Genomic DNA, 24,682 nt, shown 5'->3' with positions numbered 1-24,682 from the left:
TACACTTGGAGGTATTACGAATTCGTTCTATCATCCACTAATGAGGCAGCAGATGTTTCCCTCTTAGTCAAGCTACAAATTCTATTCTGCACGACTCACTAGGTCCACATGTTAAGTCTATGGCTCCATTCCATCAGACATATTCCATCAGACTATATAATCTATAGTGTTACGATCTAATAGTTGTTTGCCGCATGACCTGAATATATAAGAGGCTTTTCCTGTTGTGTTAAGACGGTGCTGGTGCTACTTCAGGCCAGCAGGGGCAGAGTATAAGAAATTGCCTTCATTAGTGCGCAGTAGTATCTTACTCTTTGTCCTAGGAGGCTTGAGCCGAATTAGCTCTGCTTGAAATCTTTTTTTCAATTCCACACACTTGACTTGACTAGGAAGAAAAGAACAATAGCCATGAATGTGAAAATCAATATAGATCATTATCTGACGTATTAATACATCCAGATAATTATGCTACTTTGTTTATCCATTAACATAGCTAACGCCTCCCAAGAAGGTTGAATACAGTTTTTATAAGAAGTTTTTCAGTTCGGAACGCTACGTCTCTTCATTTCTGGCTGTGTTTGTGCTTATAACCTTCACTTTAACCCCCAGGCTCTTATTTATTAGCGATGAGGAGACATTGAATCAGCTCATGAACCCCCAGGATTTTGTTTTTAATTACTAATTCTCTTATCTTTAATTATAGTAGAGATTTTCTTTTTATTTAACTGCTGTTCCAGTGTGTTTCAACGTTCCTAAACCAAGTACCCCCTACTCAAACAAATTACATAAAAGAACCTCACAAGCTTATGGGGATGAGCGCTTGTTAGTACGATCGTTCATCCCCATATACTTTTAGGTACATAATTATTTGTACACTGACACAAGTTTTGGCATTTTAGCTGTTCACCAAAACATATTGAATATACAGTTATATAATCAATATGGGCTTAAAGTGCAAACTCTCAGCTTTAATTTCAGGATATTCACATTCTAATTTGAGGAAGGGTTTAGGAGTTACAGCTCTTTAATATGTAGCTGCCTCTTTTTCAAGGGACTAAAGGTAATTACACAATTATCTGAAAACTATTTAATGGGCTGCATGGGCTATTCCCTTGTTAATCCATCATCAATTAAGCAGGTAAAAGGTCTGGAGTTGATTCCAAGTGTGGCATTTGCATTTGGAAGCTGTTGCTGTGAATCCACAACATGAGGTCAAAGGAACTCTCAATGCAAGTGAAACAGACCATCGTTAGGCTGAAAAAAATTAAGTAATCCATCAGAGAGAGAGAACAAAAGTCAGGAGTGGCCAAATCAACAGTTTGGAACATTCTTGAAAAAAAAGACCGCACTGGTGCTCTCGTGAACTCCAAAAGGCCTGGACGTCCACAGAAGACAACAGTGGTGGATGATCACAGAATACTTTCCATGGTGAAGAAAAACCCCTTCACAACATTTACCCAAGTGAAAAACACTCTCCTGGAATTAGTAATAATCAGCCTCAAAAATAGAAAGGCCAGATTAGACTTTGCCAAACAACATGTAAAGAAGCCAGCCCAGTTCTGGAACAGCATTCTTTGGACAGATGAAACTAAGATCAACCTGTACCAGAATGATGGGAGGAAGAAAGTATGGCGAACGCTTGGAACTGCTCATGATCCAAAGCACACCACATCCTCTGTAAAACATGGTGGGGGCAGTGTGGTGTCAAGGGCATGCATGGCTGCCCAAGGCACTGGGTGACTAGCGTTTATTGATGATGTGACTGAAGACAGAAGCTGCCGGATGAATTCTGAAGTGTTCAGGGATATACTTTCTGCTCAGATTCAACGAAATGCAGCAAGATTGATTGGACGTCGCTTCTCAGTACAGATGGACAATGACCCAAAACATACTGCGAAAGCAACCCAGGAGTTTATAAGGCAAAGATGTGGAATATTCTGCAATGGCCAAGTCAATCACCAGATCTCAACCTGATCGAGCTGCATTTCACTTGCTTAAGACGAAAGACCCACAAACAAGCAACAACTGAAGACCGCTGCAGTAAAGGCCTGGCAAAGCATCACAAAGGAGGAAAGCCAGTGTTTGGTGATGTCCATGGGTTCCAGACTTCAGGCAGTCATTGCCTGAAAAAGATTTTCTGCAAAGTATTAAAAAAAAACATTTTATTTATGGTAATGTTAATTTGTCCAATTACTTTTGGTCCCCTGAAATGAGGAGGCTGTGTAGAAAAATGGTTCCAATTCTTAAACGTTTCACAGGATATTTTTGTTGAACCCCTTGAATTAAACCTGAAAGTCTTCCAATGTGGTGGCATGCTGAGCCCAAATCATGAAGATTGTGTCACTGTCCAAATAATTCTGGACCGAACTGTATTTGTCATGTCGGCAGCACATTTCCCTGTTTACACAGGGGGATTTGCTGTTGGCAACAATAATATTTTGTGCTGCATGAATGATACGATCAGCCAATGAATAAGCGATTGCTCGTTCATCGTCTGATCATTACTCTGTTTACAATGAGCGTTCATTTGAATGCTCGTTTGCCCGATCATTGGTCAGATTGCTGCGCTATTTTGTCTGGCACAAACAAGGGAATTTGTGAGGCATGCCTCTGATGGAGCCTACGACGCAGATGTGAACGATGCCTAATAGTGTATACTTCGTGTTTTAATTCCTCGCCATTTTCTAGATAGCTGTTGGCTGTCAATAAATGAGAACATTTTTGTTTACATTGAGATGCAGCCTAGTTCTATACCTAGTTCTACCCTCAGCTGAGAAGTGGATACATTTGTATCCAGTCTAGACTATGATCTGTAAGCCTGTTCTCTAGACTAAGAGCTCATACACATGGCCGTATTATGGCTCCGTGGTGTACAAAGCAAAATTAGGGCTGCCATATATGTGCATGAACCTTCTACTGTACCTCAGTATGTCTCCAAATTCATATGGAGGCATACAGAGTTTTTTCATACAGAATCCAACAAAAAAAAAATTGTGCCATTCTCCACCGGACTTCTTATGTAAAATTTGTTGCAGAATAGTACTTTCCCATGGATCTCAGGGGGTGAATATCCACAAAAAAAAAACTGCAACAGAAATGAACATACTGTGGATCTAAAATCTGCACCACAGATCAATTTATAAACGTTTTCTCTGCATTCTTTTTCCGCTGAGTGTGGATGAGATTTCTTTAGGCCTCATGCACACGACCGTAAAAACACCCGTTATTGCAGGTCGTAATTACGACCCGCAATAACGGGCCCATAGACTTCTGTTAGCCACGGGTACCTTCCCGTTTTCCCACGGGAAGGTGCCCGTGCCGTTAAAAAAATAGAACATGTTCTATTTTTTTATTTTACGGGCCGTGCTGCTATACTTTATAATGGGAGCACAGCTCGCAAATGCGGCCGGCTGCCCGTGGCCGGCCGTGCTCGGCCGTGCTCATAATTACGAGTCGTAATTACGAGCACGGTTGTGTGCATGAGGCCTTAGGTAAGATTAAAAATAATGGCAGCTGAAAATACGGTATCATGCGACCCAACTAAACTGAAAAATAGTGGATTTATACAAATCCATTGTATAATTGTCAATCCCGATCATCATAAATGGAGCATTATGGAAAGCCTGGAGGTATTCTTTCTAGTATCTCTATCACTTTATCTTATAGAACTTTTTAGAAGAAATCAGAAAAGGTTTGGTAGTTTTTCTAGAACAAAATGCTTTTTTTGAACACAGTTTTCTAGGAGCCATGTACTATTAAGTTTTGACCGTTGTACATAGTGCCCGAAATGCGCCATGATTAAACCTGACAGAATTCACAGCATGTTACTATGGCAACAGCAGACATCTTTTGAATCAATCACTGACACCTCTACTTCCGTCATAGTGTGTTCTTTACACTCCACTAGTCTACTTTATTTTGTATTGATTCTGGGATGTTACATTAACAAAACATTTCTTATTTTCTTGTATGTTATTTCATATTCTTGCCTACTTTTGTGGCGTTATGGCTTTAAATTACATCATTTTCACATTTATCTTATATTTAATAGATTTCTGCTCTTAATGTTTAATTTACAAAGCAACTGACAGAGTTGTTAAGGGAAAACAATAGAAGAGAGATCTAAATGTGGCCATACACATTACATATTTTGGGGGATCCTGCCATTGCCATTGTGTATGGGGGCAGGCGGGCAGCCCATTGGATTTAAAATACCTGATCCTTTGTCCTCTGGTAATAAGTGCCACAAAAGGTGTCTGGCTTATCTGAGCTTACATGTTTATGTGACAGTCAGGGGAGATCGCTGTCAGCCAAAGGGCATATGGATAGAGGTTGTCCCAATGGGACAACCCTTTGAAAAGAACGAAAGTTGTACACCTTATATAGCTGTTCAGTGTGCGTTTTTGTAGTATTAGAAGATGTGGGTAAGCCTATGCCAGACACCACTTACTGCACTTATTTTCCAGGGAGATAAACCAAAAGCCATGGTACAATCTAACATGCCTGATCTTTGTTTCCCCAACAGCAAACATTGGAGGACACTTGGGCTGCCCCTATAAACATCACATTTTTGATGGATCCCGTCAAAATCAGTGGGATTTTCCGACAGTTATCTAATGTGTATTGCCACCTTAAGTAACGCAAACTCCTTTTAATAGCCAATGAAATTGTCAGCAACAGAATGTAATCCTTTTGCTACCTGGACAATTAACATAAAGAAATAAAACCTTAATTTTAAAATAAAAACAAAAATCATATTATAGCCATATATTTTCTGGAAGTGGACACCAGGCTTGTTGTGAAAATGGCACCTAGCACTTGACACTTTATTGGGCTTCTTCAGGCAATTTTGCATCAAAGCGTAACATTTTGTAACACATTCATACAAATTTATGTTTGAGGCTAAAAGTCTGACCTAAAAATAAAAAAGTTCAAGATATGCAGAGTTCATACACGCCAAAAGAAAGGAGATATGATCCAGCGTTGATTGGAGTTTAAAAAGGAAGGATTGTTCCCATTTTTATTAGCAAAATCGTTAAAAATTGAAGTAGAGACGCAGTCTCAAGGAAAGGAGTAGTGAGGGTAAATACCCAAGCCTACGCGTTTCGAACACAATCGGTGTTCTTAATCATGATCTTATTCGTGTTCTTTTGCCATGATTAAGAACACCGATTGTGTTCGAAACGCGTAGGCTTGGGTATTTACCCTCACTACTCCTTGCCTTGAGACTGCGTCTCTACTTCAATTTTTAACGATTTTGCTAATAAAAGTGGGAACAATCCTTCCTTTTTAAACTCCAATCAGCGCTGGATCTTCTCTCCTTTCATTTTGCATCACATACCGCGGGCCGTCGCGGGGATCCGAGCGAGATATCCAGAGACGCAGAACCGGTGAGCTGGAGGTTTCCTCCCTTTCTGTATACTGTTCATACACGCCACTTATGCATATGTCTACATTCATATACAGTATATTCATATAATCACTAGAACTAAAAAGACCAAAAATCTCCGCAACCCAGATGCCTGCAAAAATCCATGTCTTGGAGTCTACAAATGGTCCGATTAGGCGCTGGGGGTGATAAGATGAGAATTTTCTCACCCTTTTAGTAGGAATAGACACCCCCTCTCTCATTGGTAAGAGGGGTGATATTGTATTTAATATTTTGAGGCTGTAAAGGGAGAGCAATATAGTGATAGGCTGTGTCACTTGCAGATTCCCCTTTGCTGAAAGAAGTTGAAAGCTTAGATTCTGGGCTTTAAAGGGGTTGTCCACTACTGAACAAATGATGACCTATCCACCAGACAGGTCATCAGTATACCATCGGTGCGCGTTCAACACCCAGACCCTGCATCGTTAAGCCACTCCGGCTGCCTCCGGGCACCAGATGTTATGGTCCATTATGCGATGTATGGAGCCGGAAACAGTTGGCTCAGCACATAGTATAGCGGCCGTGCTGCCGAACTGCAGCTCTGCTCCTATTACTCCCAGTACTGCAGCTCAGCCGCTATTCAGTGGCTGGAGTCAACTGCTTCCGACATGTACGTCCGGTGCTCGGAGGCAGCCAGAGCGGCTTAAAGGTGCGGGGTCCGGGTGTCGGACTCCGACAGATCATGTACTGATGACCTATCTGGTGGATAGGTCATCAGTTGTCCAGTAGTGGACAACCCCTTTAATGTGATCCCAAGATCTAAGCTCTATCTCTCATATTCTAGTCACGGCAAGTGTTTACAGCCAGTGAAATTGCTATTCTTAGGCTTTGGTGGACCTTCCTTTGATTATTTGCACAAATCTATGGCAGGTGTGGTATTATTGAATCCTAAGTCCTCACAATACTTGAAAATTCAAATGTGTCTTTAGTTAACCTTAATATTTCCTCTCCCCTGTTACACACACCAGGAGTCCAGGAGCTGAGATATATGGAGTTGTTTTTTCCCTAACTAAAAAAACAATAGTTCTCCAGGGATAAGGCATGAATACAGGTTCCTCTCTGTATTGACACAATTTTGTCGATGAGGGATAGAAAATCAGTGGTCACCATCTTTTTCTCTCTAGAATACTGGAATTACACATGCAGTTTTTGTGACAGTTTTTTGAGCCGACACTTCCATGAAAAAACACACCGGTTTTGCCGTTATTATGAAAATCATTACAAAAAAATAAAAACTTATGTAAATGCACCATAATTACGTCTAGGTGAAATGCACAGAGAAAAATTAGCATACAAAGTGCTCACCTATCACTGTTGTGCTAGCATAAGCTCAATACTAAGGGCCTGTTCACATTAGCGTTGCCCTTCCGCTGAGGGGTTCCGTCTGAGGTTTCTGTCGGGTCCCAGTCGACCGCGCTATTGATTCCGTCAAAGCAACGGAACCCTGTCACAACGGTGACAAACGGAAACCTTTAGAAACGTTTCCGTCACCATTAAGATCAGGGGTGAGGGAAACGGAAGCTGAGGTTTCAATTTGCCTTTCCGTTGAGAGGTTAACCCGACGGAAACCTCAGATGGAACCTCTCAACGGAAGGGCAACGCTGATGTGAACACAGCCTAATAAAATCATGTAGTTTCATCGGCAGCTGCTCGACCTACAATGGAACCTACTGCATTGGGCATATGTAAAGATGGAAAAGAAACAAAGGTTGCCATAGCGCTGCCAGAATGAAGATCGGATTGAAGACAATTTATGACTTATCAAGTACTGCATTTAAAAGGCAACGAAATACCGGCATTTTCATAACTTAATGTAGGATAAAGACACTGGTATTGTGCCAAAACGCATTGCCTCTTAAAAAAAGTACGTTCTTCATTCCAGCAGCACCATGGCAACCTTTGTTTTTCCTTTCTTCTACATATATCTCACTCTTAAGGAACTAACAGAAAGTGATCTTCCAAGGCAGACATCCCTTTAAATGTAAAAAACATATAATTTGTCAAAGGCATACCTTCCAACTATAAAGTATTGCAAAGAGGGACAGCTGTTGTAGTACACGAAGCGCGCCACAGCAAATTATTTTAGTTTTAAGCCACGCCTTTAATCCCACCCAATCGCTGCCCATACACACCTAGTTTAGCCCGCTCAGTATAATACCCCCATAGTGCCTCCCCACAATATAGTGCCCCATGGACAATATAATACGCCCATAGTGACCCCTGCTGCACACAGTATAATACCACCATAGTGCCTCCCTACAATATAGTGCCACACACACAGTATAATTCCCCCATAGGGGCCCCTGCTGCACACATTATAATGCCCCCTTAGGGGCCCCACACACAGTATAATGTCTCCATAGTGCCTAATAAAAATAATAAAATAAATACCTAGCCCTGTTTGCACGACGAGTAGAGGAGCTCCTCCGGTCTGTGCTGTGTGTGGCTTCATGCAGACAGGCACGATGATGTCACTGCATTGCGCCTGTCTGCACCAAGCTGCTCACGGCTGGCATTACATAGTGAATGATGGAGCAGGTATCTCACGGCTCCCTGATCAACCATCAGATTTAATTGTATCTGAGTCCTGAGGACATGGATGCAGTTAATATCGGGACATGCCGCCGGCCGACTGGGACAGCACCCTGGACAGCATCCAGGACTGTCCCGCTGGATCCGGGACGGTTGAGAGGCACGCAAAGTGGTTATTCAAAGTTATATATAGTAGCTGCAAGACATCAACTATGTATCTAAAATGTAAAGCCCCTTCAGCACCCCTATGTTATGGAACTACATGTCCCACCATGTTTTGAAAGTTTCAGGAGAGCTCCAGAGCAACAGGTTATGACTTATTACAACCCTAGAACTTTATCTTGAGTGATGAGAACACAGAACTTCAAGGCCAATCTTCTCTCACTTGTGGTTTGTCTATAATTGATTTAACATTCTGTTTCTGCACAACATTATGCTCTGGCTGATGCAGAAAAATATCGACTTGGCAGGTGAAGAAAATCGCATGTAATCAGTATTTCAAAGCAGCTTTTCCCCTTTACTGAAAAAGTGACAAGACAGGCAGGGTGTAATTGGATTTAGAGATTGAAGAAGATAAAATGATGTGAGCTGTAAATATCTATTGTTAGGACTTATTTCTAAGATATGTGTGCTGGAAACATGCCTGGGATTTATTTACAGATAATAAATTATCCAGATGGAAAGTAAAGGATACAATTTAGAGGGGGTTTTACTGTCGATGTTAATAATACTCCTAATATTCTTTGTCATTCAATTCTTAACCATTTTAGAAAATGGTTTCTGTCAGTGAATGCTGCAAATTTTGGTGCATTTTGGCACAATGTGGCGTATTTCTAGTTAGACTAATTTAAAGGGAACCTGCCACCAGCATTTCACCTATTGAACGCTGCTGTCAAAAGTTCATTGCCATGATCTCCTCTCCTAAACTCCTCCTCCTGTCTGTAAGCATTTTGCACCTTTTATGGTAATAATCCGGCAGTCTTGTTCGTTCTTCCTCTTATGCCCGCCTACCGTCAAAAACTGTCCCGCCCTGAATTCCGAAATTTCGTCTGAGATAGCGTGCATGGGCCCGTCATGTATGGCCCTATCCTATTCCCTGCTTCGTCCAGGCCTCAAATCTAGTTAGTGCACATGTGCCGCTATGGTGTCTCATTGTGGGCATGCAGCAGAACAGGACATCGATGCGCAAGCGAGGGATTTTGTGTGTGCTGTGGGGAGGCGAGGGGCTGTCAATCAAAAGTTAACTCGGAAAGGCTTGAGCAATGAAATGGAGATATGACTCTTTTCAAACAAAGATTTGACTCTTTTCTGCTCTTAAGCATGAAGTACAGCAAAAATGTAATACTAAGGCCTCATTTACACGAGCGTATTATACGCGCGTGCGACGCGCGTGCTTTTCACGCGTGTCGTACGCACCTATAATAGTCTATGGGGCTGTTTAGACGATGCGTGAATTTTGCGCTGCGTGAGTGCGTTGCGTAAAACTCACGACATGTTCTATATTCTTGCGTTTTTCACGCAACACGCACCCATTGACTTCAATGGGTGCGTGAAAACAACGCATGCCACACTGACGGTCCTGCGTTGCATGCGCGAAAATCACGCAAGAGCTGTCAAACTCCTGAATGTAAACAGAAAAGCACCACGTGCTTTTCTGGTTACAAACATCCAAACGGAGTGTCAAATTCGAGATGAGCGCACCGAACTTCACCGGGTTCGGCCAAACTCGTTTTGACCGAAACCGGTAAAAAATGTTCGGGTACGCGACGTCAGGAGACAGTCACTGTCCACGGTGCTGAAAGCGTTAAACTGGTTCAGCACCCTGGACAGTGACTTCCGCTCCGAAAATCCATGAACCTGTAAAAAAAAAAAAAAGTTCTGACTTACCGATAACTCCGGTCCGACCTCCCGGGATGACAGTTAAGTCCAAGTGACAGCTGCAGCCAATCACAGGCCAAGCACAGGCTGCAGCCAATCACAGGCTGCAGCGGTCTCATGGACTGCGGCGTCATCCTGGGAGGTGGGGCCGGATGACAAGAGTGGGACGCGTCACCAAGGCAACGGCCGGGAGCCCGGACTGGGGGAAGCAGGAAGTTCTTGGTAAGTATGAAAGTCTTTTTTTATTCACAGGTTGGTGTATATTGTGTTCGGCATTCACTGTCGAGGGTGCTGAAAGAGTTACTGCCGATCAGTTAGCTCTTTCAGCACCTTGGACAGTGACGGGCGTCGACTAGCCTCATCTCTATGATGGCGGCTGCGCGAAAATCACGCAGCCGCGCATCATACACGGATGACACACGGAGCTGCCAAGTGCCTTTTGCGCGCGCAAAACGCAGCGTTTTTTGCGCGCGCAAAACGCACACGCTCGTGTAAATGAGGCCTAAAGGTACAGAGCTGACTTAGAAGATAATTATAGGTTATATAAAAATTCTTTTTCACCCACCTCCACCAGGTATTGCTGGTTTAATAGGTGAAATGCTGGTGACAGGTTCCCTTTATGAACATATGTTTGCACCTTGCTAAACATTTTTAAAAAGTGTCTTGAAAAAGGGGTGTGGCTAAAAATGCAACAAAGTGCGTCAAACGAAAACTAAGGTAACCAAAAGGTAGTATTCGGAAGAGAAAATTGTCTAGCACGTCTATCAAGCTGCACCAACCGTGATAAATTGGACAATCTTCAGACCGTATGGTCAAAGTTTATGTTGTCTGAATCTTAGACATCTTAGTAAACCTGCCCCAGTGTTTACATCAAGAGACCGCAGTATGCAATGTATGGCAACCAAGGCCGAGCTATCCAAACTGGTAGGCGCCCCACCCCCTATTTGTTGGGGGGGGGGGCGCAGCTGATGAGGCAGCTTTGACAGCTTGTATTATATGCTGTACAGCCCTTTCAATGGTTGCAGAAATCTCTGGTTTAGAAACATAATGATGAGGCCCAGACCTCACCATGTTCTGGCTGGTGTGGACCAGTAGAACAAGATTGAGAAGTCCGGGTCTAGGTAATCCTCCAGCTGTGAAAAAATGATTAGAAAAGTACAGGTTTTCAAGCTCTGGATGAAAACAAGAACATTCCTTTCAATGATGGCAAGCAGAGATCTTGAAAATGGCAGGAATTGAAACACATTCTGTAATAGAAATGTGTGCAATAGCATCTCTTTGCATCATCAACCTATTTGATACCACCAGATGTAAAATGTGCATATCCTTTACTATCATCTCTCTTAGGCACTTGTAGCATTTACAGCAATTGAACATCTTGACAATAACTGATGTAACAAATAGAAATTGTATGTATGCTTTTAGATCCCATTCTTCACATTAAAATGAATAAACAATAATATGATATATTTTCTTTCGGCTGGCCTACAGTAGTTCAGGTAAGGTAAGGATCACACGATCATGGCAATAAAGTATTGTGAAAGGCAAAGCTGAGGTTTGAATGTAAGTTGCCACAGGTCCGTATCACGGAGCCATAGGCACTTCGTATACTGCCATATAGTACCTCAATGAGGCACTACATTCTTCTTTAGAATCAATGCTTCTAGGGGAGAATCCCATTGTGATACAGCATGTAATGGACATGGGACAATAGTTTCTGAGAAATAACTCCATGAGCTTCTGTATAAGATCAGAGGCAAACATAGGAATTTTTATACGGCTGTGTGTATGAGGCTTTAGACCATTGCTAATACATTGGTCCCTCAAGTTACAATGGCTTCAGGTTACAATATTTTCAACATACAATGGTCTTTCCTGGGCCATTGTAACTTGAAACTACATTCAACACACTGCCACAAAATGTCTGGATATCGGGCACGTGTGATTGGCTGGAAGATCCAACCAATCAGCATGGGCATTTTACAGGTTAAACACCTGCTGTAATACAGTGCATGCCCTGATTGGCTGTCTATGATTGGCTGTCTAGTAGCGCCTCTGGCTTTGGATCCAATTCCTACTTTTCCATAAAGTTATGGTCTCAAGTTACAAAATTTTCAACTTACAACTGTCGCCCCAGAACCAACTAATATTGTAACTTGAGGGACCACTGTACTTTCAGGCACTTACATTTATGGCAAACACCATTGTTGCCAGGTAACTAGACCAGGTCACTGGTTTAAATAAGGACCAAAGCTTTGCTGGGTATAGAGTATGATAGACAAAGCTTTATAAAATGGGACATATGCAGCATTATCTGGGCATTTTGTGATGAGAGAGGCTAAGAGTACAGAGACATTCCTTATTTTTATTGAAAGTCACCCTTAGCCGGCACGTAGAAACCATTAGTATAGTTATTACTTTGGCGGCTTTTGTCAATGCGTGGAGACTAAATATAATTTGAAAACAACAGTGACATATGGATTTAATCTTCAGCTTTGTGCGCAGCCTGCAGTGGTCAGAAAAACCTATCCATCTAGTCGTCACCGCATAACTGGCAGTGGCCATGAACTGAGTTAGCTTAATGTACATGTCTTTGTGGAATCGTAAATAATGATATCCATTTCTATGAGTAAATTGCATTTGGTGACTGTGTACGATAATATGCGTGGGTTAAAGTACAAGGAGAGTTGCTGTGTAAAAACAGAGTGCTTCACATATGAGAGGTGGAGGAAACTGATTTCATGTACAGAACTTTACAAATATACAGCTTGCCTGAAAACTATATTATTGCTCGTCAAAATCAATGTTTCAGAGGTGCCTTCGGTTTCTACCAGGGTCTGGGCAGAAGCAATAGCCCACTGGCATTGTGGGACCCATTGCATTCTGGGTAATATTCTAAATGCTTTTCAAGCCAAGGGTGGGGTAGAAAGGAAGCCCACGATGACTCTGTTGCCCAACGGCCAACAACACCTGCAGCCAGTCCAAGTTCCTATGAATGAAAATTTAGGAGTTGTAACAAGCAAACAAACGCTGTCCATGTTACCTACTAGGGCATATGGATGACATAGAGGGGCAGTCGCCAGCGTGAGACCCCACTATTATCCAGAGCAGGGAGCCACGGCAAAAAGTGCCCCCCCCCTGGTGGACTCGGCGTGAGCATGTGTTATATAATGGGCCATTATTTTAATGGGCGCTGTGTAAGACTACTTTTTTTAGGGCGCTCCGGGGGCAGCTTCCTTTTGAGAAGGTATTGCCCAGTTGGGACAACCCCTTAAAGCTATAATCACGTTACTGTCCTTTTTTATTTGCCTCATATCAAATTGGATCCCAGTAGAGAAAAGAAGGAAGCTTTTTATATAGTTTATATTTGCAGCATTTCAGTAGTCTTCCAGAATTAATATTATTTAGTTGTTTGACTTGTCGGTGTATAATGCAGGTGTAATGTTTTCAGTGTGAGTGCGTCCTATCAATATGTCTGTCTTTCTAACCTGAAACCGTTCCCACAGGACAGACAGGAATTTGATAATCTGTTCGCTTCCCAGCACAGTCAAGTAATGAATTGATTTCTTTTTTTTTTTTTCTAGATGCAGAGGAATACCAGCCCCCTATTTGGAAATCATACTGTGAGTATTACCTTTATGTCATTTATCTCCTTCCTGTCTTGACCCTGCGTATATCTGTGAAACCTAGGGGTGTAGGTCAAAAATTTATTTATAATAATATTTGCTGGTTTTTTTGCTGGTACTGAATGCAATGCAGATAATTCCATTACACATTAGTTGTAACAAATTGTGTTATTTTTTAAGCTTGTCTTTCCTATTAAATATGGCAGCTACAGTCTAGTAACAAATGAATTATTGCATTAGATGGTGCCTATTTAAATCACTGTGTTATACGTGTAATGTGCAGATGTGTTCCAGACTTAGAGCTACTATTTGTAATATTTCTCTACACTCGCTGTTAAAGGTTGGCCTGAATTACAGTCAAAATGTTATTTTTAACTCGTCTTTATTTCATGTACATATAACCATGCTTTAATGGTTAGTTCTGTTTCGGACATGTCACAGTATACCACCCAGAACTACATTGTAGCTCCTAGGGAGGGGTGTGCTCCATTCAGGGGCAGACCTACAGCCTGGGGACAAGGGGTTTTCCACCACCCTCCCTGTTTGGCATAATAAAATATCTGGTGGGTGGCTTCAGACCTTAGTGGAGTAATGCTCCTACCTGGGTCTCTGCCCCCTCCTCAAACCACTGTCTTTTGTAAGCAACTATAAACAACATGCTAGTATATACTACTCTTCAAATGTAATATTACACCAAGGAGTGTGAGTGTACATGACTGGGGTTGTTGTAGTTCCCTATCTCGGAATGTCATCCTGGGTGCCCTAGGAAAGTAAGGATGAATGATAATAGCTATTGGAGACTACAACAACCTCTTGCATGTACACTCAGTTTCTTAATGTATATTGAGCGAGTGTTCGTGGAAGACGGTGTTTTACGCCTACCATGCATCCTCGATGTGAGCACTGGGGTTTTCAAGACAATAGCAAATAGGTGTTTATGGCATGAAATGACAAAAGGAGACATACTCACCTTTTAAATCACCTGCCACTCGAGTGGCAGGGGACTAGAAAGAAAGGGTCTCCTTAAGCAGCACTCTTGTGCATGGGTTGTATCTGGTGTTAAAGCTCAGCCCCATCTATGTTAATGGAGCAGAAAACCAATATCAAACACAACCCATGGACACAGGCGGCGCTGTTTCAGGAAAATAAAAGGGCAGACCCTTTTGCAAAACCTGGACAACGCCTTTAATAGGAAATTTGCCTGTTGACTAGAACCTGGCAAAGCAAATTATTAATGTTTACACTCAACTTAAATAGGACCTGTCAAACTCCCAAATAAATAGAACTGGCAGCATATATTAATTCCTTCTTGACGCCTGATTGAACAGCACTTTTTTTCTGTAAGTTCCCCGTTCCTTCAGTAGGACTCCCGTTATTTTTGGTGCCCAGTATGAGAATTGATGAATAAATTCACAACTCGGGGGTCTTTACAGCATAGTGTCAAAGGGGCAGGAACCTGAGCCGCTCTGTCACTATGCAACAACGTGGACAGTGTGAGAGTGGCTATATCAGCATGCTCTCATTAGACTTGAGGTACATCCACATGGGTCGGCTTTGCTGCGAAAAATTCTTCAGCAAATCTGACTCGCAGGCTAATCCACCAGAAAATCTGCACCAAATTGGGCGGATTTAGTAGTGGATTTTCCGCTGCGGAAAACAGCTCACAGAAAAAAAAGTTTATACTTTTTTCCACTGGTGCTCCTGTTTTAACAGGTCCCTGCTCCCCTGGCTGGACTGTTTACCCGGCCTCCTGTGTTGACGTTTTGGCAAATGTGATCACTGCAGCCTTTGATTGTCTGTGGGTAGTCTCATGTACAAAGAAGACCAGCGGGCAGCACAAGAGGTGATCTGCAGGTAAACTTCAGGAAAATCAGCAAGATTTGGCATTTGTCGTGAATTTTGACTTTCCCATTGAACCCAATGGGAAATATATAAAGTTAATCCTTGATCATTCCACAGGAGAAATTGAATAAAAAATCTGTAACGCAGGTCAATTTCCGTGCTGAATCTCATCCACTATGCTTCTACTGTAATAAACTGCAGATTTTCTGCCTGCAAATACAAAACTATTCCGCTACACTTAGTCTTACAACATTTAACAAGTTCACGCTGCCTTCTGTGAGCAGCGCAGAGGGAATTCAGGAGGTGGCTGCTTCTGTGTCTGTGACGGCTCCTGTATCTCCTCAAAGGCTGCTTCTCCATCTCGACAGCTCCTGTATCCCCTCTGCGCTGCTAACAAAAGGTAGTGTGATCTCGTGAGATATTCTATGGGTATGTTCACACGGCAGCCTCCGTTACGGCTGAAATTACGGAGCTCCGGAATTTCAGACGTAATGGCATGTTGCAGGCGCTTTTCGCTGCGTCCATTACGGACGTAATTGGAGCTGTTTTTCCATGGAGTCAATGGAAAACAGCTCCAATTACATCTCAAGAAGTGACAGGCACTTCTTTGACGCGGGCGTCTTTTTTGACAGCCGTCTTTTGACAGCGGCGCGTAAAAAAAATGACCGTTGGCACAGAACATCGTAAAACCCATTCAAATGAATGGGCAGATGTTTGTCGACGCCTTGGAGCCGTATTTTCGGACGTAATTCGGGGCTAAAATGCCCGAATTAGGTCCGTAAATAGGGTGTGTGTACCCAGCCTAAGTCTGACAAGATCACGCTGCTGGAGTCGTTCTGACTATGTCCACCTTGATTGGATAGTGGCATAGCAATTCAGGCTCACGCCCTTTGATAATGGGCTGTGGAGACCGCCCAGTTGTCAATTTATTTGTCAATTAACATACTGGGTGCCAAAAAAAATGGAATATGCTGACAGTTTTATTTATTTGGGGCCATGATAGGGCCTCTTTAGGCAGGGACTTTACATATATCAAAAATACCCCTGGAACATTTCATAATGAAAAGTATATTTATTTTTTAATATACTTTTTGGACCCTGTCCTACTGACAGCTCTGCGGAGAACACAATTGTATTTAGTGTAGGCAATCTTTTGTGAACTCAGTACATCATTGGCAGAAATCTCTCTCCTGACCTTATAGTCTGCATCAATGTATCTGTGTAGGTAAGGCCCCATTCACATCACATTTTTGCCCTAAGTTTAGAGTCTACGTCAGTAAAGCTCCCGACGTACAGACTAAACATGTCCATAGGGCTACATGACCCTCCATCGGACTAGTATAGGTCGGTTTACCTTTTTTAATGCATGGAACAGCATAGTAGACTCCGCTATTCCATACAATGGATCCCCCCAAAAAAGGTATACCGGGTGGTATATGGTTTTTTTTAACGTGGGAAGCCTATGGGTCACGTATGCCACTGTACTGCATAGGTCACAGACATCCGTTAAACTTATACATCATTGGCTTTTCAATAGCTTTTCATGACATATATGTTAATCAGATGCCATAATAGCCTATGGGTAAAGGATGCCTGTGACAGAGGTCTAACAATGGCATCTGTCACCCATAGGCTAATATGGTATCGGTTTACCATATACATCACAAAAAGGGTCATGATGTATCGGTTTTAACCTATGCAAATATAGTCTATGCGTAAGGGATGCCACTTAACCCCTTCCCGACATCCATCGTATATATACGGCGCACGCCGGGTGGGGTAATATGGAGCGGGCTCACGAGCTGAGTCCGCTCCATAGAGTGAGTGTGTCGGCTGTGTGTTACAGCCGACACTTCTGGGTTACGAGCGGGATCGCGTTTTAGAGCGATCCCGCTTGTTTGACCCGTTAAATGCCGCGTTTAAATAGAGATCGTGGCATTTAAATTACTAAAAACAGGGGGGCGACCCCCTGTAACGTCTCAACGGCCCCCCCGCGGCGAGATCGGGGGGAGCCGTTGGTTCACACGGCTGCCTGGGGGCCTGACGAAGTCCCCCAGGTCCGCCATCTTGGTACTCCTATGAAGCTCTGCCTCCGGCAGGGCTTCATAGGAGACTGTCAGAATCACGATATACTGCAATACATTAGTATTGCAGTATATCGTGCAAGCGATCTAACGATCGCTGGTTGAAGTCCCCTAGGGGGACTAATAAAAAATTTAAAAATTAGTTAAATAAAGTTGTTTTTTTGTGTAAATAAAAAATGAAAGTTAAAAGTTCAAAAAACCCCCCTTTTCCCATTTTCCCCCTAGAGCATAGTAAAAAATTCAATAAATAAACATAATTGGTATCGCCACGTCCGTAAAAGTCTGAACTATCACAATATATCATTATTTAACCCGCACGGTGAACGCCGTAAAAAAAAAAATTGTAAACGCCAGAATCTCTATTTTTTGTTCACCTCATCTCCCACAAAAAATGAAATAAAAAGTGATCAAACCGTTGCATGTACACCAATATGGTATTATTAAAAACGACAGCTTATCCCGCAAAAAATAAGCCCTCATACCACTTAATCGACGGAAAAATAAAGAAGTTACGGCTCTCGGAATTTGGCGAAACAAAATAAATTTTCTTTTTTACACTTAGGTTTTTACTTGTAAAAGTAGTCAAATATAGAAAAAACTATATATATTTGGTATCGGCGTAATCGTAATGACCCACAGAATAAAATTAACATGTTGTTTTAATTGCACAGTGAAATCCGTAAAAATGGTGCGCAAAAAACCATGGAGGAATCGCTGTTTTTTTCATTTTCTACCTCACAAATAATTTTTTCCCGTTTCCTAGTACATTATACGGCAAAGTAAATGGTGCTACGAAAAACTACAACTCGTCCCGCAAAAATCAAGCCCTCATAGTACTGTATCGACGGAAAAATAAAGGCGTTATGGCATTTGGAAGGTGGGGAGGAAAAAACGAAAATGAAAATCTGAAAAAGGGCTGCGGCGTGAAAGGGTTAAATAGCCTACGTTTATGGAAATGGGTTTAAAATGTAGCTTTCTAGAGTCGGAGACTGGATACAATTAGGGAAATTCGTTTAAACTGTCTAACGTAAAATCACTGGGAAGGTATTGATTCTTCTTGCAGAGAGCCATGATGTTGGTGCTCATAGCAACAAATCACAGCACAGCTTTCAATATTCAAGAGCGCTACAAGAAATAAAAGCTGCGCTTTGATTGGTTGCTGTGGGCAACAAAGACAGTTTTCCTCTTAGATATATTTTACGAATCTCCCTTAATGTATCCACTTTTCGGCTGAGAGCATGTCTAGATCTATATGGTCTATACAGTCTCTGGATAAGCAAAACTGTTTATATTCACAGACAACACAGATCCGTAAAATGGTGAAAAAGTATAACACAAGGGAGATTCATGAAAACTATCTAACAGCAAAGCTGCTTTGTGACCCATGGCAACCAATCACAGCACAACTTCCATTTTTCAAGGGTACTATAAGAAAAGAGCTGCATTGTGACTGGTTACTATAGACAATTTTCCCGTTAGGCAGTTTTCATGTATCTTCTCCAAAGTTTATTCATCATATAATGACTATGATATCTTTACATAATACTGGAAAACTACTGAAAGTGGTCCTGTTAGCAGTTTCATGCTGTTCTATTTATGAGCAGTATGTTACAGTTCAAGTTACGTTGAGCCGGAGAATTTGCATTATTAGCACATTATGAAGGAAACTGTAAAAGGCTTGAAAAATCCCTGGTGTCCTATGTAAATGAGTACAGCAAGTCCACGAGTGTTATTCATGAGCTGGGAGCTTGCCCGCCCCCCAGCCTCAGATTGACAGCATCTCTCATTAATGGGGGTACAAAAAAGATGTCAATCAGCTGCTGGTAAGCGGGAGAAGCTCCCAGCTCATGAATAAGCTGGACTCCCTGTCTCGCTGCACTCATTTACTTGTTCTTGCAGGTCTTTCATGTCATTTTTATAACGTTCCCCCTATAATTTTTACTAGTAAAGCACAGCATGTTCCATCAGATGCCATATTATAGTGGTATTCTCCCAGAGGAGCAAGACCACACGTATTTACTTGTGGATTTTGGTATGTACAGTAGTAATGGAGGGGCTATATACAGCACCACTAAGGTCCTATGTGAATGCACCTGCACATGACAAAGCCATTTGCATGGACCTTGTTTAGTGGTACACAAAGTCTCTATGAGTCTGTATTATTATGAACACTCCATATCTGTATTATTATGGATAATCCAGTCGTATGTCTCTGTATGGCACCATTTTGCGGAGATATTCTACCCAAGAAGTAAAAATTTTAGGGGAGAATGCTTTCGTAATTCAGAATCCGATGGAACAGGCCATGATTGTTTACCTTGCTGTCATTCAAGCAGCTTTGATGTGTGCATAGACCCTCACAGTACATTCTTAAAGAGCCAGAATCGTAACTTGAAGTTCCTAAGCCCCAATGCAAAAATCTGTAACAGGGTTCCTCACCTACTGTCACGATGCGGGGTGTGGACCCACTGGGCCGCACCGCGTATCAAGATGGCAAATGGCCAAACAGGTAAAGTACAGCGTTCAATAGTTCAGTGAGGATACCTGAGGCAACGTAGACAGCAGCATGGCAGGCACGTCTGGGACCAGGCGGCGGGTAGACGTCAGGTGAGGCATAGCAAACAGGCATAGACAGCAGCACAACATGGCAACAGCACAGCACGGCACTAGAACTGGGTAACACGGAAACAGGATACGGGGTACAGGAACAAGGTACACTGGGAAACTGGAAGACACTGGGAGACCATTAGCACGACAAACTTCGGGTAATAAACAATGCTCTGGCAAAGAGCAAGAGGGCAGAGCCCTTTTTATAGCCCAGTGCATCCTGGGCTAGATTGCAGACTTCCAGCAATATGCGTGCACTAGCCCTTTAAGGCCGTGCACGCGCGGGCACGCACGCCCTCCAGAGACAGTCTCGATGTCCGGAAGTAAGTGCCGGCGCCTCACAGGAGGACGACACTGAACACAGGCTAGATGTGCATGGCCACGGCCGTCGAGGTTTAAGTCAGAACGATGGGCCGTGGCTGTCACGACGCGGGGTGTGGACCCACTGGGCCATACCGCGTAGCGGGATGGCAGCTGGCCAAACAGGTAAGTACAGAGTTAAATTAGTTCACCGAGGGTACCTGAGGCAATCGTAGGCAGTAGCGAGGCAGGCACGTCCAGGACCGGGCGGCGGGAAGTCATCAGGTGAGGCGTAGCAGATGAAGCGTAGACTGTAGCACAGCACGGCAATAGCACAGCACGGCACTAGAACTAGGTAGCACGGAAACAGGATACGGGATACAGGAGCAAGGTACACTGGGAAACTGGAAGACACTGGGGGACCATAAGCACGACAAACAATGGGTAACGAACAACGCTCTGGCAAAGAGCAAGAGGGCAGAGCCCTTTTTATCGCCCAGGGCTTCCTGGGCTAGATTGCAGAGTTCCTGCAAAAATGCGCGCACTGGCCCTTTAAGGCCGTGCACGCGCGGGCGCGCGCGCCTGCCGGAGACACTCGGAGTTCGGAAGTGAGTGGCGGCGCCTGACAGGAGGACAACGCTGCAACGAGGTAAGATGTCCATGGCCACGGCCGTCGAGGTTAACGACCGAACGAAGGACCGTGGCCATAGACGTTACAGTGGCCATAGACGTTACAGTATTCCACCTCTTACGCCCCCTCTTCTTGGGACCAGAGAGGGAGGGAAACTTCCTCACGAGGACAGGAGCATCGATGTTCTCCTCTGGCTCCCAAGACCTTTCTTCTGGGTCGAACCCCCTCCAATCCACTAAATAAAATGTCCTTCCTCCCACCTTCTTGGTGGCCAGAATCTCCTTTACTTCGAAAGTCCGAGATGAGCCGCCAGGGACCACTGCGGAACTAGGAGTCCTGGAGTAGCGGTTCAGGACCACGGGCTTCAGCAAGAAGACATGGAAGGAGTTAGGAATCTTGAGGGTAGGGGGAAGCCGCAGCTTGTAAGATACCGGGTTGATCTGTAGCAGGATTTCGAAGGGTCCGAGGAACCTAGGGCCAAATTTGCACGACGGCACCCTCAGACGGATATTCCTAGAAGACAACTAGACTTTAGTCCCTGGAAGAAACTGCGGAGGAGCCCGTCTTCTTGTATCTGTCTTTCTCTTCATGCGGTCCACCGCCAACAGGATAGAAGATCAGGTCTGTTGCCATATCTGTAGAAAGTCCCTGAAGGTTGAGTCGGCTGCAGGCACCTGCCAGGGGGCAACGGGCACAGGCAGTGGTTGGAGCAAGCCAGCAGGTCTGGCGTGAGCAACTTTATTTGCTGCGCATACCGTGCATCAGGAGACAAAGTCCATAACGTCTTTGGGTAGAGTGGGCCACCAGAAATGACGGGTGATTAGATCTTGGGTCTTACGAGCACCTGCATGAGCTGCCAGCTTAGAACTTTGACCCCAGCGAAGAATTCTTCCTCTGTCTGCCAGACGCACAAAAGTTCCTTCCCAGAGGAATGTCTCTAACTTGCAGGGGATTCACAGAGAAGATGCAGGACGGATCAATAATATTCTGTGGGAATTCCATAGTGTCCTCAGTTTCAAAAGACCTAGACAAGGCGTCGGCCCTCACATTCTTGTCGGCGGGTCAGTAGTGGAGTTCGAACCGGAACCGAGCAAAGAACAACGACCACCTGGCTTGACGAGGATTCAACTGCTAGGCCGTCTGTAGGTAGGTCAAATTCTTGTGATCCGTGAAGACCAGGATAGGATGAACTGCGCCCTCCAGTAGATGTCGCCACTCCTGCAGAGCAAGCTTGATAACCAGTAACTCCCGGTCCCCAATCGAGTAGTTGCGCTCTGTGGAAGAAAACAGCTTGGAGTAATAGCCACATACCACAGCCTTGCCTTTTGATCATCTCTGGAACAACAGTGCACCAGCACCAACAGAGGAAGCGTCCACCTCTAACGAAAACTGTAGGGATACATCAGGATGGTGCAGAATGGAGGCAGACGTGAAGGCTTTCTTTAAGGATTCAAATGCGGCTTCAGCCTCCGGAGTCCACATTTTGGCATTCATACCCTTCTTAGTGAGGGTGGAGATAGGAGCAGTCAAAGATGGGAAGTTGGGAATTAACAGCTGGTAGAAGTTAGTGAATCCCAGGAAGCTTTGTATGACCCTTAAGCCTTGGGAGCGTGGCCACTCCAGGACAGCCTTAACCTTCTGAGGGTCCATCTTGAGGCCCTGATCGGGGATGATATAGCCCAGGAAAGATACTATAAGATACTATATCAAAGATACTTCTTCTCAAACACATACTTCTCCAGCTTAGCATAAAGGTGATTCTCTCTCAGACTGAGCAACACCTGGCGAACATGACTTTAATGAGTTACTGGATCTCGGGAAAAAATCTAAATGTCATCGAGATACACCACAACACAAACCTAAAGGAGATCACGAAAAATGTCATTGACAAATTCTTGAAATAAAGGGCATAACTAAGTATTCGTAGTGCCCATCACGAGTATTAAAGGCAGTCTTCCACTCGCCACCTCGACGAATCCGGATCAGATTGTAGGCCCCCCGCAGGTCCAGTTTAGACATTTTTTAGCCCCCCCGTATGCGATCAAACAGTTCAGAGATCAAAGGCAGAGGGTACCTGTTCTTCACCGTGATCTGATTCAGACCTCGGTAGTCAATGCCATCTTTTTTCTTAACAAAGAAGAACCCTGCTCCGGCCGGGGATGAGGATTTACGAATGAAACCCCTCTCCAGGTTCTCCCTAATGGAGGCCGACATGGACTTGGTCTCTGGCAAAGAGAGAGGGTACACTCTACCACGAGGAGGAGACAATTCAGGAACCAGGTCGATCGGACAATCATATGCCCGGTGTGGCGGCAAGGTCTCAGCCTCCTTTTTATTGAAGACATCGGAGAACATGGAGAAACAAGAAAGCAACCCTGTCAATGGCTGAAGAGGAGCAGGCTGTAGCGACTGGATATGACCCAGACAGCGCTCAAGACACTTCAGGCCCCACTGGAGAACCTCTCCAGAGTTCCAATCCAGGACGGGGGCATGCAGATGGAGCCGAGGCAAACCAAGCAGCACGGGGTTGATGGCCTTGGACAGGACGAACAGGGAGATGAGCTCAGCATGAAGAGCTCCCTCTTGGAGTCTCAACAGTTTAGTCACGGACACAATTGGGTCAGGCAATGGCAGTCCATCCACCGAGGCAACGATCAACGGCCTTTCAAGCAGGATAGTAGACAACTGAAGAAGATCCACAAGGTCTTGGCAGATGAAGTTGGCTGCAGAGCCGGAGTCCAGGTAGGCAGAGACCGGATGGGACTGAATAGTTTGGAAGAGAGTTCTCGATTCAATGCATTGAGGCCCACGGTTGTCTCTCCAACCAAACCTAGGCGCTGGGGTTTTTTGGCTTCCAGAGGTGTGCCTGCGCTGTTTCTCCTGGGCCGATAATTTTAGACGGTCTACTTGCATCGGGACCTTGGGCAAAGCAATAGAAGCAGGCAAGAGGGTTTGCTGGAAGTTTGGCGCCAGTCTAGGACGCCATCGCTCCTGACGTACCTCGTGAGATCTCTCCCTCAGCCTTATGTCTACCCGAGTGGCAAGCAGAATCAAGTCGTCCAATGCAGGAGGCAGGTCTCGAGCGGCCAGTTCATCCTTGATCTCGGACGACCATGGCAAAAGGATGACACCAAGGCCTCATTGTTCCAGGATAGCTCTCCTGCCAGAGTCCGGAACTGGATCGTATATTCGCCCACGGAGGTGTCCTCTTGGCGAAGGTTGAAGATAGCAGTGGCTGCCGACGAGACTCGCCCTGGCTCCTCGAAAACAGTCCGGAATAATCGCACGAACCCCTGGAAATCTTGGGTCTCGGGTCCCTGACGTTCCCAGATAGGATTAGCCCATGCCAGGGCTTTGCCGGCCAGTAGGGATATGATGAATGCGATCTTGGCTCCGTCCGACGGAAATGTTTGGGAGTGCAGGGTAAAATGAATGTGGCATTGGTTCAGAAACCCCCGACATGCACTGACGTCTCCATCGAACTGAGAGGGCAATGGCAGCGAGAACTGAGGATCTGGGACGGAACTGCCAGGAGGTGTAACAGGAGGATCGACTTGAGGAGCTTGCATAGAGGCAGGAAGAGAAGCAACTAGCGTCCCTAGCTGCTATGCCATAGAGTCCACTGCCACAAGGAGTTGATCCTGTCTAGCTCGGAGATCCAGCAGGTCCGCCTGCATGGCTTGGGAGGGTGACATGCCTTTAAATTGACCAGCGGAGTCCATGGCCAGAGCGTACTGTCATGATGCGGGGTGTG

The 24,682-nt window shown here is 44.3% G+C and overlaps 1 protein-coding gene across 3 annotated transcripts in view; it reads left to right on the top strand.

Annotated features, from left to right (window-relative positions):
• CHN2 (chimerin 2) overlaps window positions 1–24,682 on the top strand; it is a 274,266-nt gene that overhangs the window by 79,646 nt on the left and 169,938 nt on the right. For all 3 annotated transcript variants that reach the window (XM_075828623.1, XM_075828625.1, XM_075828624.1), the window contains exon 2: window positions 13,423–13,461. In XM_075828623.1, coding sequence (XP_075684738.1) covers window positions 13,423–13,461 — 39 coding nt within the window. The remainder of the gene's footprint in view (window positions 1–13,422; window positions 13,462–24,682) is intronic.

This window comes from Rhinoderma darwinii, chromosome 5, assembly GCF_050947455.1.
Source record: "Rhinoderma darwinii isolate aRhiDar2 chromosome 5, aRhiDar2.hap1, whole genome shotgun sequence".
Lineage (NCBI taxonomy): Eukaryota > Metazoa > Chordata > Amphibia > Anura > Rhinodermatidae > Rhinoderma > Rhinoderma darwinii.
The sequence above is the reverse complement of the archived record's forward strand: the minus strand, read 5'-3'. Positions and strand labels throughout refer to the sequence as shown.